Source organism: Neoarius graeffei, chromosome 2 (assembly GCF_027579695.1).
Source record: "Neoarius graeffei isolate fNeoGra1 chromosome 2, fNeoGra1.pri, whole genome shotgun sequence".
Taxonomy (NCBI): domain Eukaryota; kingdom Metazoa; phylum Chordata; class Actinopteri; order Siluriformes; family Ariidae; genus Neoarius; species Neoarius graeffei.
In genome coordinates, this window is record NC_083570.1 from 60,120,412 (window position 1) to 60,133,827 (window position 13,416).

The 13,416-nt window shown below is 49.0% G+C and overlaps 1 protein-coding gene across 1 annotated transcript in view; it reads left to right on the plus strand.

Annotated features, from left to right (window-relative positions):
• The window catches only part of LOC132869688 (sodium- and chloride-dependent GABA transporter 2-like), a gene marked incomplete at its 5' end in the record, with an annotated part of 85,382 nt that overhangs the window by 35,860 nt on the left and 36,106 nt on the right, over positions 1-13,416 (plus strand). The window contains 2 exons of the mRNA XM_060902994.1: positions 144-284; positions 427-514. Coding sequence (XP_060758977.1) covers positions 144-284; positions 427-514 — 229 coding nt within the window. The remainder of the gene's footprint in view (positions 1-143; positions 285-426; positions 515-13,416) is intronic.

The window sequence follows — 13,416 nt, forward strand, 5'->3', positions numbered from 1 at the left end:
AAACTTTTGATCATACTGTTTTAATATACATTTTACACAGCATCCCAACTTTTTTGGAATTGGGGTTATAAATCTAGGCTATACAAATTGCTAAATACATACCTAATACTATGTTCTCTTTTTTTTTTTTTTTTTAACTACAGGCATTGGTTATGCTACCCAAGTCATAACAGTCTTGTTGATTTCCTATTACATAATCGTTTTGGCCTGGGCAATCTTTTATCTGGCCTTCTCCTTCTCTTGGGACCTGCCATGGTCCTCCTGCAACAACACCTGGAACACAGGTTTGTTGATTTCAAATTTATTCATCATGCCTTATTTAACTTGTACTCACATACCACTGTATGCAAAAATCAAGTAATTCAAATGAACTTTTAACATTGCATCTTCCTCAGCTTGTTATTAATAGCAAATTACATTGTTTAGATGCTTGCATGGTATTTCAGCAAAGAAATGATTCTTTAGACCCAAGTCATCTGGAGAATTCAACTTCCCCAGTCATTGAATTTTGGGAGTAAGTATATGAGTATTTTGAACTTAAATATTTTCCCTCCTACCCATGTCTTTCTCATAAATAGCTCTTTCTGTGAGGCTAAACAGGGTACTGAGTTTAACTTTAGTCATGTGTTTAAAATATCTCATCTCATCTCAGACAGTAAACTGAGCTTACAGACCCTGGATTTATAAGGCAGCAACCTCATCTCATCTCATTATCTCTAGCCGCTTTATCCTGTTCTACAGGGTCGCAGGCAAGCTGGAGCCTATCCCAGCTGACTATGGTCAAAAGGCAGGGTACACCCTGGACAAGTCACCAGGTCATCACAGGGCTGACACACAGACACAGACAACCATTCACACTCACATTCACACCTACGGTCAATTTAGAGCCACCAGTTAACCTAACCTGCATGTCTTTGGACTGTGGGGGGGGAAACCGGAGCACCCGGAGGAAACCTACGCGGACACGGGGAGAACATGCAAACTCCACACAGAAAGGCCCTCGCCGGCCACAGGGCTCAAACCCGGACATTCTTGCTGTGAGGCGACAGCACTAACCACTACACCACCGAACATCTCGTTTAAAAAATGCCTGGAAAACAGTCAAGAAGGTTCTGGGTTTGAGCTCCGTGGCCGATGGGGGACCTTTCTGTGTGGAGTTTGCATGTTCTCCCCGTGTCTGCGTGGGTTTCTTCTGGGTGCTCCGGTTTCCCCCTACAGTTCAAAGACATGCAGGTTAGGCTAATTGGTGGCTCTAGATTGACCATAGGTGTGAATGTGAATGGTTGCTTGTCTCTGTGTTTCAGCCCTGCGATGATCTGGTGACTTGTCTAGGGTGTACCCCGACTCTCTCCCATAGTCAGCTGGGATAGGCTCCAGCTTGCCCGCGATCCCCGCACAGGATAAGTGGCTATAGATAGATGGATAATGTCATTCAATCAAGCGTCTTTACAACTCGAATGCACTGACATTCAGTCATCAGATGACCTGCGACACTCATTGCAGCTGACAGGCTCTTAAAAATTTTGGACTTATGACATCAGCCACGAGAAATTCCCTCATTCAAAGAGTCTTGCTCTTTTTATTCTCGCAATGTTTGCAGTACTTACACATGCGAATCATCATTCTCACACATGAACACCATTAAAACTAACAATCGTGCATCCCTCACTGCCCAGAATCTGCACTACTGTATGCGTATTGTGCTGACCACGTATATACCTGACTTCACTGCTCTTGCTATATCGAAAAAAATTTCATTTCTCTCATTAGATGGCAAATGTTAGCTGATTTTTGAAATGTCTGATGCAGTTTCTGTTAGGGGTGGTGGAGGTGTGGTGAGATAGGATCCAAAAGCAGAATACAGACAGTTATCCAATAAATAAGGTGATTTAATCCAGGGAAAAAGGGCGTGGCAAAAAGGTAAACAAACAGGACAAAAAACAAATGGCAAAAATAGTTCGGAAAAAAAAGAAAAAACTTGACAAAAACACGAGACAGGTAAGGGCAAAAACGCTAGTGCAAAAAAACATAACCCAGAAAAACAGCTAGAGCAAAAACCATGAGATGCAAAAAGGCACAGAAATGGTTAGAGTAGCAAATGAGACGTTCTGGCGAAGTCAGAGTCTGAGAACGGCATATTTATCGGCAGTGGTGAAAACCAGGAAGTGAATACAGGTGAGGTGGAATTCCCACCCCGGATCCGGATTGGCGCTGGCGTGAGAGATCCGTAATCTCCGGAGTGGATGTCCGGGGCGGAGCATGACAATTTCAATAGAATTACAGGTAGTCGTTGACTTACGACTGCGTTTGGTTACGACTGACTGGTCATAAACTGATCTGATCATAAGCTGGCCTATGTTAAATGAACGTAAGTATATTGTGATGTGTAATGATATTGTAATCATCTTAAAGTCTTATTTTATCAACATTTTCTTATTTCATTACCTTGGCTCATTATTTGATTTAAGTCAAACACTGCATACTACACTGCGTACAGTACAATTCGTTTAATATGTGCAAAACAAAAAATACGAAATACAGGTGTGAAAAATAGAAAACATTTTAGTTTGAAACATACCAAAATACAAATGTAAAACATAGCAAAATACAAAACATAGTGATCGCTGGCATCACTGGTGCTTGCCTGTGGGTCGTCTACGTCATCAGCAGTTGCAGCGCTCGGGCTGGCGGGAGGATTTGCTCGTTTCATAAACCAGGAGCTGGGGGAAACTGCTGTACACGGCAAGAGGCTGGATGCTGGGCGGGGCCAGGAGCTGGGGCAGAAACTGTTGTACGCTCAGCTAGCTCAGCTGGGAAACACTTGCCAGTCATAACCAGACGGTCGTAAAGTTGATCGGTCGTAAGTTGCATAGGTTGCAAGTTGACGACTACCTGTACTTTGCCTTGATAAAACACTGCATTGATATGTTGTCATATAATTCCCCAGAGAGAAACATTGCTTCTTACAAACAGTCTTATCTTTGTCTTTCAGAAACAAGTAAACTCTGACATTGATCTCTCGCTCTCTCCTTCTCACCTAAAGGGGTTTTAGGAGAAACAAGTCAGAATTCAGGAAGATCTGGCCAATACCTCGTAACATTACTTCTTAATTTAAACTCCAAAGAAATAGTCTATGTCAGCCCTGTGATGACCTGGCGACTTGTCCAGGGTGTACCCCGCCTTTCGCCCGTAGTCAGCTGGGATAGGCTCCAGCTTGCCTGCGACCCTGTAGAAGGATAAAGCGGCTAGAGATAATGAATGAATGAGAAATAGTCTATTTTCAAAGCCCATCCATCCATTCATCCATCTATCCATAGCTGCTTATCCTGTGCAGGATCGCGGGCAAGCTGGAGCCTATCCCAGCTGACTATGGGAGAGAGGCGGGGTACACCCTGGACAAGTCACCAGATCATCTCAGGGCTGAAACACCGACAAGCAACCATTCACATTCACACCTACGGTCAATTTAGAGCCACCAATTAGCCTAACCTGCATGTCTTTGGAATGTGGGGGAAACCAGAGCACCCAAAGGAAACCCACACAGACATGGGGAGAACATGCAAACTCCACACAAAAAGCCCCTGTCGGCCATTGGGCTCGAACCCAGAACCTTCCTGCTGTGAGGAGACAGTGCTAACCACTACACCGCTGTGCTGCCTGTTGTAGGTTGAATTGGGATTAATTAAATTATAAATTATGTAATAATTGATAATTAAATTAATCAATTTATAAATAAAGATCAGTCTCATAAAATCTTAAATTATTAATCTTAATACTCACCGTGAATGGTTACATTCAAGATTAATGGTAGCTCTGTATTAGATGGGAAACCCAGTTGTATACAAAAGCTAAATTCTGAAGGAAAAAAGAGTTCTAAATAGTTGACCTTGTGAATAAACAACAGGAACAAGTAAAATGCAATTCAATTTTATTAGCTTTTATTTGTCTACTACTCACTAATAATAATAATCTCAAAATACATTCAATGTCGGCAAAGGTAATAACAAGACAAAACAATGGAACAATTACACCTGGACTATAAATTTGAGGGAAAGAGAGAGAAAGAGATAGAAGGAAAAAGAAAAGAATCCCTTGTGTGTGCGTGTGTGTGAGGCTAGGGCAAGCCGATGCGTGTGTGTGTGTGTGTGTGTGACCTAGCTTGTCGTTAGCTAAAACAAAGGAATGTTAGCTAAAACAAAGGAATGTTAGCTAAATAGAACAAAGGATTAGCTCTGTGGCTAATGTGTGCTTTGTGTAGGTATCTGTGGGCAGATGCTAATGACTAGCCACTCTGGCAATGCTTAAACAAAATGGCGGTCAGTGCCTAGGTGTCGTATCACAGGTAACTCAATGAGGAAGGTATCAAAATGGCGTCGGAAAAATGGCGCCTGCAGGCCTAGTCGAGAACACAAGCCTACGAGCTAGCGTATCACCCTGAGGTAGCTAGCAATAAGTTGCTAAGGAGAATCTGACCACGCTACAGCTGGATCCAAACACTGCACTTAACAACAATTTCCAACAGACTATCTAGGCAAAGAACTCAACGCGAGAGAGAGAGAGAGAGAGAGAGAGAGAGTGAGAGAGAGAGTGTGTATATGTGTGTGTAATAGGTGTTGGATGGAGAGAACTAGGCCTTGTAGCGGTCTAGCCTCGGAGCTTAAAATAACAAACTTGTCGCTGCGCTGCTAATCAGATAGGGAAGCTAGCAATGGAGTTAAGGAAAGATATCATGCAAGATACCCTGTCTAACAAGTTCAAAGAAAAAAACAGAACCAAAACAAACAATAAAAACAAACAAACAAACAATAAAAACAAACACCTTCCGTGTCTGAGCGGGTATGCTAAATAGCTCAAAGCTTAAACATGACCCTAACAACCATCTGAATAAGCTACAAATTAAAAATTTGCCCAAGTGCCTACTCAATGCGATGGAAGTTCTTTCTCCGATGTCCGCGCTGAGGGTCGCAGTCCGAGGAGAGGAGGTTAGCGGCGCGTTGCGTCCAACCGCGGCTAACGAAGCAGGGAGATGAAGGCCTAGCTGGCCCACGGTGCTTCAGGAGAAACCTCCGGTGATGCGTCGACGAGGAAAAGGCTGAGAGGAGCGAAGCTGTCCGCAAATGCCTCTTAGCGTGGAAAACTACTTAACTGTAGTTAAACTTTGCAAAGGTTTAGAATCAAAACCACTATATCGCTGAAACTTAGCGGGTCGTTCAAAAGTTCGGCCGAAACTAATTTGAACAGGCTGTTCTCAGACAATAGCGGTTAGTCTCAACACTGTAGGCGAGCGTGCCTACAGTCCGTCCGACCACTCCAGTAGTCAGAACATGAGAGGACGAATCGAGGCGCTCTCGATACAGTTAAAGCAGTTCCACTTTACGTCACATCCGGGTGGAGCGCGCAAGGAATTGTGGGATCGTTATAGGGGGCGCTGGCGAGTTACCAACATCCCCCCCTTGGCCATAGGCGCTGAAAGGAGTGATACCCTATGGGCACATGGTGTTTAGTCTGCGACCCACGGTCCCTAGTAATCCACAATGAGGTAGTTCCACAAAGAGGTAGTTCCACAATGAGGTAGTTCCAAGGGTCCTTTCTGTGAAAAGTCTTTCAGACACAGTTCAACAGTTCAATTCATTTCTTACAGTCCATAAGATGCATAGGCACTTGGGCATGAAAGCATAGGCACTTGGACATGAAAACAATTACACTATGGCTACTTAACTACCTTCTACATACAATATTTCACACAGCAAACAAAAATAATCAAAACTCCATAAAGGAAAATGGAAAAGAGGGGTTAGTTAGCGTGTTAGCAAGCCTACTCTTCAAGAAAGTTAGTGGAGGCCTTAGGCCTGATGGAGAATCGGACAATGCCACGATCTAATTTCTCAGGTGCGTAGATCGTTTTGTCCAGTTTGCGGTGTAGTGTCAGTATGTACCTATGTAGAGTGATGGCTATGAAGACTGTGATAACCCAACCGCTAGCTAGAAATCCCAGCGCAATTCGGCTTATTAAAGATCCTTGATCGGACGAAGGGTTTGCGCGGTTATTCAAGAAAGTGGTAGCGATGCCAGTGGGCTTAAGATCGAATTGCACGGTTTTGGTCCCTTCCAGCAGTAGTTGTGCTTGGAGGGTGGAGTTTATCTCAAGTTCGTGACCTGGGAAGGCATCGGGCATTTCTATCTCGGTCTCATACTGGTCAGCGCTAAGGTGATGGAGGGTGATGTCACCCACGTGAACAGTGGCTCCTAGTGGGACACTTAGGAGAGAGGTTTCGTTAGGGATCTTCATTCTAGTGGCAGTGTTATGTTGATCATATGATACCAGAATCTCAGTTTGGGGAGTGTTGATTAGCCACCGATTACCAGCTCTTTCTACTCTAGTTCCTATTCCTTCATCTTTAATAGACAATTTGCCTGCACACTTCTGATCGGGGACTTTTGTCAATCCACAGAGACGGTCTGTGGTGTCTCGGATAAAGGGATTGCTGGGGCAGACCCAGTGGATATCTTTGGTAGAGGTGCCCATGTCTAAGTTAGGGACGAGGTAGATAGAGGGGTTGTCATCGTGATAGGCTATGGTGGAAGGTGTCTGCAAACGTACGTGTACGTCGTTGTTCCAGAAACCTACATTAAGGACAGATTTGATTCTGTATATGTTTTGCCGTTCAATAACAGGGAGATTGAGGATGAAGCCTATTTCTAGGTTTTGAGGGTTCACAAAAATGGGGATAGCACTGCCAAGACTATAAGCCAGATGAATCTGTGATGAGTAAACGTTAGTCGTGGTAGTAGATCGGAGTATGCTGTCAACCATGCTGAGGGGTATCAAATATGGTGGGATTTTACCTCCACTCAGGGTGCTGAGAGAGCTACTTACTTCTCTCATCAGGTCCTGCATTAGGTCTCGGATTACTCGGACATACTTGACTTCGCTTCTCATGATTGCTGCTAGCCTGTCTACGGCATGTACTGTGTTCTTGATTAATGTAGAATACATGTTAACGGTTAGTATGGTTCCCTGCAGGGTTTTGCCTAGGCCCTGCAGCTCCTCCTGTTGAGTTAGTAGTCTACCCTGGATTTCTGCAACATACAGGAGTTTGTTATTCCGATTTGAGTGGTAACAAGGGTGGTTACTTATAGATGCACGCTTATGGATTGAGAGGCATGCAACTAAGTTGGGCAGGCTATAACTTATTGTTTGTCCACCCCCCTATGGAGTGTGGACTGCTCAAAAAGCTTTATTTGGTTGCTATGGACCCATCTATACGAAGGCGCCTGGCTGGGCTTCGAAGTTTTGATGCGGTAGGCGACGGGGGACAGTTTACCGACGATTTCGAAAGGACCGGACCAACGGGGTAAGAATTTTCTAGCTACTCCTACCGGTTTGGTGAAATTGAAGTATAGGACTCTGTCGCCTACTTCGTACTCACGGTGTGTCGCCTTTCTGTCGTAGTAAGCTTTCTGTCCTTTCGCACTCTTTTCGAGGTGTTCCTGGGCCCACGCAAATGTGGCCTGCAAGTGGCGTTGCAAGTCGGTGACGTACTGGTGTGCGGTGTACGCAGTGGCAACGCTTAGGTCCTCTGGTCGGTAGAGGAGGTGTAAGGGAAGAACCATTTCACGGCCAGTCATCATTTCGAACGGGGTGACTCCGGTGGTGCGGTGAGGAGTGGACCGAATGGCCATCAGCACCAGAGGGAGTTTGATGTCCCAATCTTTGCCATGGTGACTCACATACTTGCGAAGCATGCTCACGATGGTTTGGTTGGCGCGTTCGACCTGACCGGAAGACTGAGGATGATACGCGATGTGGAATTTTGCCTCGACTCCGAGCATCTCCCACAACACTCTCATGACCTCTGCGGTGAAATGAGTACCTCGGTCGGAATCAATGGATAGGGGCAAGCCCCAACGGCTGAACACATGGTTCATAAGAAGGAGAGCGGTGGTCTCTGCGGTTTCGTTTGGGGCGGGCAAGCATTCCACCCACTTCGTGAACGCGCAAGTGACGGTCAGGAGGTACTTATTACCTCGAGCCGATTTCGGCACTGGTCCAACCCAGTCTATCTGGAGATTAGACCAGGGGAATGAGATGCCTTTGCTTTGCAGTGGGGCGCGGTTCAACGGTTGGGCTGGTCGGAATTGGCAGCAAATCAAGCACCCTTTGACATACTCAGTAACGTCCTGAATCATGAAGGGCCAATAGACAATCTGTTGGAGTGTCTGGTAGGTCGCCTGAGCGTTCCTATGGCCCCCGCACGGGCTGTCGTGAGCGTACTGCAACATGACCCCCCTATGATCTGTGGGCACGACCCACCGGGGAGGTCCCTGGTTGCGTGGTGTGTACACCAGGAGTCCTTTCTCAAGTTTTAAGCCGTTTTTGAGATTGTGAAGGTGATTTAAGTCTCGGGACTGTTGCAACTCTTGTGGGGAAATTGGGGACGCCACGGGGTCCGCAAGGAACTTACGGATTTGGTGGATCACGGGATCCCTTTCCTGCATAGACACCAGGTCGGCATCCTGGGGCAGTCGGCCGAGTTGCACTGTTCCTGCTTGGGGTACTGCGTCAGTTTGACCTGCTCTAGCCTGTCGGCGAGTAATCGCGGTTACGTTATGGCGTGGCGTCTCGGGAAGCCATGACGGCTGGAATTCCCAAAGGGGGCCGTCTACGGCTCCCGCTTTGGCGAGGCCATCTGCCTCATCGTTACCGACTTTGTCAGGTCCTGGGACTTGAGAATGTCCCTTCACCTTCTTCCAGTAGACGCACATTCCCTGTTCAGTTACGAGTCGATCGCATGCTAGGAAGAGTTCGGAGTGTTTCACTTCCTTGCCCCTTGCGTTTTTCATGTCCTTCACCTTCCACAAGGGAAAGTGTGAGACGAAGCTATGCCTGGCATAATTTGAATCAGAGCAGAGGACTAACCGCTTGATGTTCTCACGGGCAGCTTGTTGCAGGACGATGAGCACGGCTGCTACCTCCGCATATTGGCTAGTCTTAGCCCCGAGTCGGTGTTGGTATTTCCCTTGTATAGGGCCGTTCGCCCATACGATACCGACACCGGCTTGCACTTTGCGTTCATGATGGAATGAGCATCCATCTATGTAAGCGGTGGGGAGGTCTTTGCAGACGTTCTCGTCATAGTAGTGGTGGTCGGAGGGGAGAGCAGGTACGGTTGTTAGTTCGGTTTGATCTGGACTATTCTCGCAGTCGCAATGCTGGCATTCCGCCAGCCCTCGGCCAAGCACCATCTTGTGGTTCTGGGCGTACTTCACCTCGACGTCGTAGCCCTGTAGTGCCATCATCCAAGCTGCGATGCGACTGTTCGAAACTCTTCCCTCTCTCAGCCTCTGGCTGTTCAAGAACGAGACCGGTTGATGATTGGTCTCTATCACCACCTTCTGGCCACCAATGTAACTGCGAAAGTGTTCAACGGCCCAGACCGTGGCCAGCAGGGCTTTTTCGCAGTCTGAAAATTTAAACTCCACAGCACTGAGGGGCCGACTGGCGTATGCTACGACACGGCGATCTTTGTCATGCTGCTGTGACAGTGCAGCGCTCAGGCAGTGGGTGGAGAAACTAGCCTCCAAGAAGAACGGTTTGTCTTTGTCGGGATACGCGAGGCAGGGAGCGGAGCAGAGCTTCTGCTTCATGCTCTTGAACGCGAGTTCTTGAGGGTCACTCCACTGGAAGGGTTTATCCTTTCGGAGGAGCTCGGTGAGCGGTCGTGCTATCTCCGCGTAGTCCTCGATGAACTGTCGGGAGTAGTTGCAGACCCCTAAGAAGCTCCTGAGTTCGGATACGTTGGATGGGGCTTTGATATCTTGGATAGCCCGCACCCTCCCTGACTGGGGTTCAATGCCATCTGGCCCGACGCACAGTCCAACGTATTCAACTTTGGTGCGACACCACTGCCCTTTGGTGACAGAGAGCTTCGCTCCTGCTCTGGACAGCTGAGACAGAACATGGCGTATCTCTTCGAGGTGTGCATCAAAAGTCTGTGACCTAATGAGGATGTCATCGACATAGATCAAGTTGCCACGAGCTGCGGCATCGCTCATTGCCTTATGCAAGAAGATGTTGAATTCAGCGGGGGAGTTCGCGTAGCCGAACGGACATCGGTTGAAAGTTAGCTGGCGGTTCCCAAAGGAAAAGGCCAGCTTGTGTTGGTCAGCTGGATCCACGCGCATGGTCCAGAATCCACTCGCCACGTCGGCGGTGGAGAAGAACTTTGCACCCTTCACCTTGGCAAGTTCTTGATCCAGATGGATCATGGGCCATCTTGACAAGGGCACTTGCTTGTTCAGCTGCCTATAGTCAATGGTGAGACGCCACTTGCCGTTCGGTTTCAGCACCGGCCACAAGGGGGAGTTGTAAGTCGAGTTACACTCGCGAATGATCTGCTTTTCCAGCAGAGTGTCCAGTGTTTCTTGTATTGAGTCGTATGCGGCTAACGGGATTTTGTATTGCCGCACGAACGTCGGTGGAGCGTTCGGATCTGTTGGGATTCGGACGGTGTGGATGTCTGTGACTCCGCAGTCATTAGAATCTCGCGCCCAGATCGCCTTGAAGTCGTAGAACAGTTCACGGAGCTGTCGTCTCTGGGCGTCCGTGGTCAGGCTGTCAGCTTTCACCAGCTGTTGTTGAACTTCTCGTTCGAAGCCTGGGTACGGTTCACCTAGAGCTGAATCGACGACCTCAGTTGCAGGGGTGTCGTTGCTCGATTGCGTGGCAAGAGCGTACACCAGCATGTGTTTCGGGGTGTCAGTTTTGGTCATGACTATGCGCTCGTCGCGAAGCATGTCGTGAGGTTCGACGCGGATCATGTGGAAAGGAAGAGTGATCCAGGGAGGTTCCACTGGATCGGAATGAGTGTCCGGCGTTCGCAGCTCACCGATGACTGGAATGGTGAGTTCAAAGTCATGGAATGCCTGGTCTATCAGAAGGCCTAAAGGCCGACAGGCGGGGATCGTGATGGCGTCCCGCATGGAGTTTTGAACCAGGAGGTAAGCGGAACGATGACTCACTTCAAGCAGCGGAGTCCCACACACGGCTAAATCGAGCTCCATGAAGAATCTGAGAGGCTGGAAGAACGCCTGGGAGCTACGAAACTGTTGGTCTTTCATGATGACCAGCTTAAGAGGGGAACCAGCAGTCCTAGCGGGAATGACAACGTCAAATTCGCTAGCGACATGGCAGGCTTGGGGAATCGTTTGTCCTGACCGCATTTGTTCCGGGTCAGCTTGGAACGGGTGCTTAGCAGCGTCGGCTTGGGTCCAGATGACCCGGTTGACTAGGTCCAGTTGGGCTCCCAGTCTGACCAAGATGTCTGCCCCAATGACCAGTGGGTCAGGAAGTCCGGGGACGACACTCAAGAAATGAAGGAATTCTCTCTGACCGATGGCGAGCGACACGGCGCAGACGCCCGTGGCTTTGATGGGGCTCTGGGGTTGTTCGGCTGACAGTAGCCGGTGGCTCTTCTGCACAAAGACAGGGGAAGGAGTGCTCTGACGCACTATGTCGAACCACGTTTGGCTGATGGCTGACTTCTCTGACCAAAGCGCTAACCTGACGCCCGGTGCCGTGACGCCGTTGACAGTAATGTTGCCAGATATCCAGGGGTAGTACCTGGTTGGGGCAGATTCGCCAAGAAAGCAAAGGAAAGACGGGTGGCCATCAAGCGCGTTGCGGTTGAGAAGAGTGTCGGTTGAGTTTGGTGCGTCTTGACTCGGCTCAGGGTGGAGCGGAGTGGTCTCGAGGTTCTCGGGGACCTGCCCTGACTCAGCTATCGGTGGAGTAGCCTCCACGCTAACTTCATCGCAACAGGCTCGATCGTGACGACGAGGATCTGGGGTCTGTGGGGACGCGACCTGGGCCCACAGTTGCCCACGACGACAGTCAATGAGGGGCGCTAGCCTATCTAGTAGGTCTTGGCCAATGAGGAACGGTTCTACACCAACAGAGCAGATGTAAGTGGGGTGAGTGATGGACATGCCCTGGAATGTGAGTTCTAACCATGCAATGGTTGTTACTGGGGCTTGATTCTGGGTGAAGCTAACCAAGTTGACGTCACAACGTTCGGTTCTAATGGGTCTACCTTGCGCGCGCCGCGCATCAGAAACCTCTGCGAAGACTTTGGAACACATCAGGGTGATTTCTGACCCGGTATCCAAGAGAGCTTGGAGGGAAACGTTGCCTTCTACCACCACTGGGGTATAGATACGCTTGGCGTTGCCTTTCCTAACCAAATCTCCAAGAAACTGCGTCAGGGGTGCATCCTGCGGGTCAGGCTTCACTAACGGAGGGGGTGGTTTCAACTCATCGCTGCCTATTGGGCAGGGGTCCTTTCCCCACCCCACGAGGTAGACACGCGGTGGTGGTGGGGATGGGTCCCGGCCTAGTCATGCTGACGGTTCGTCCCTGTCCTTGCTCGGCTTACCCTTCCTGTTCTTATTGCTCAGCAGTTGTTTAACTCGTGCTAATTCAGCCCTCAGTTCTGCCATCCCAAGCGGCTCTTGGTTGGCTTGTTTAGCGGTAGCTAGCTTAGGACTCCGCTCCCTTCGAGAGGAGTTGCGATGGGGCCTTGACTGTCCGCTATTCTGAGATTTAGGGCCGTGACTGCCAGGTTTGCGGTTACCTTGCCCGTGGGCGTTGGGGCCCTGTTCCCCCTTGGCTCCAGCTTGTCGAACTTTCCAGTTACCTTTGGGTTGACTCGACGTCTGGTGGCCGGGGTTTGGGTTCGCCCAAGGGGGCCCGCGGTTTGGGGCTTCACCCCCTTCTAGGCCTAAGGACTGACCTTCCTGCTCATATAGGCTGAGGACTCTGGGATCGTCCTCGTGGCGGTCTGTGGGTCGGACGAACGTCTCCCACGTTAGTTGTGCGGTGCGACGCATTTCTCTCATAGTATGGGGGCGCTGGCGACACGCGAGTGTTACTTGGTTACGGATGCACGGGTGAAGGTTATGGAGGAAGAGGGACTTGAAGTTGCGATCTTCCTCTAGCCCGGGCTCGCTTCTGCCCTGAAAGTACGCTGCACGGAGCCGACGGTAGTACTCGCGAGGGTGTTCGCTTCGTTTCTGTCTGATCAGAATGGTACCCATCGTCGCAGCAGTCTCGTCCTCGTACAACGAGTATTCCTCTTTCAAGTACTTACGTATTTTCTTGTAGTTGTCGAGGACTGACTGCGGTAAGGTCTCAACGAATGCTCGTACGCCACTACCTAAAGTTTTCCAGACTAGTCTGGCCTTTTCATGCGACGTAGCCTCTGGCAGGTCCAGGAGGCTACGCTCGATTTCCCGGAAATAATCATTAACGCTTCGGTGTCTATGATTTTCCGGCTCAAAACGCTCTATGTCTTTCGCAAGGACGTCGATTTGGCGGATCCTAGTTTTGCGTTCTGCGACGAGGCGTTTTGATTTTGA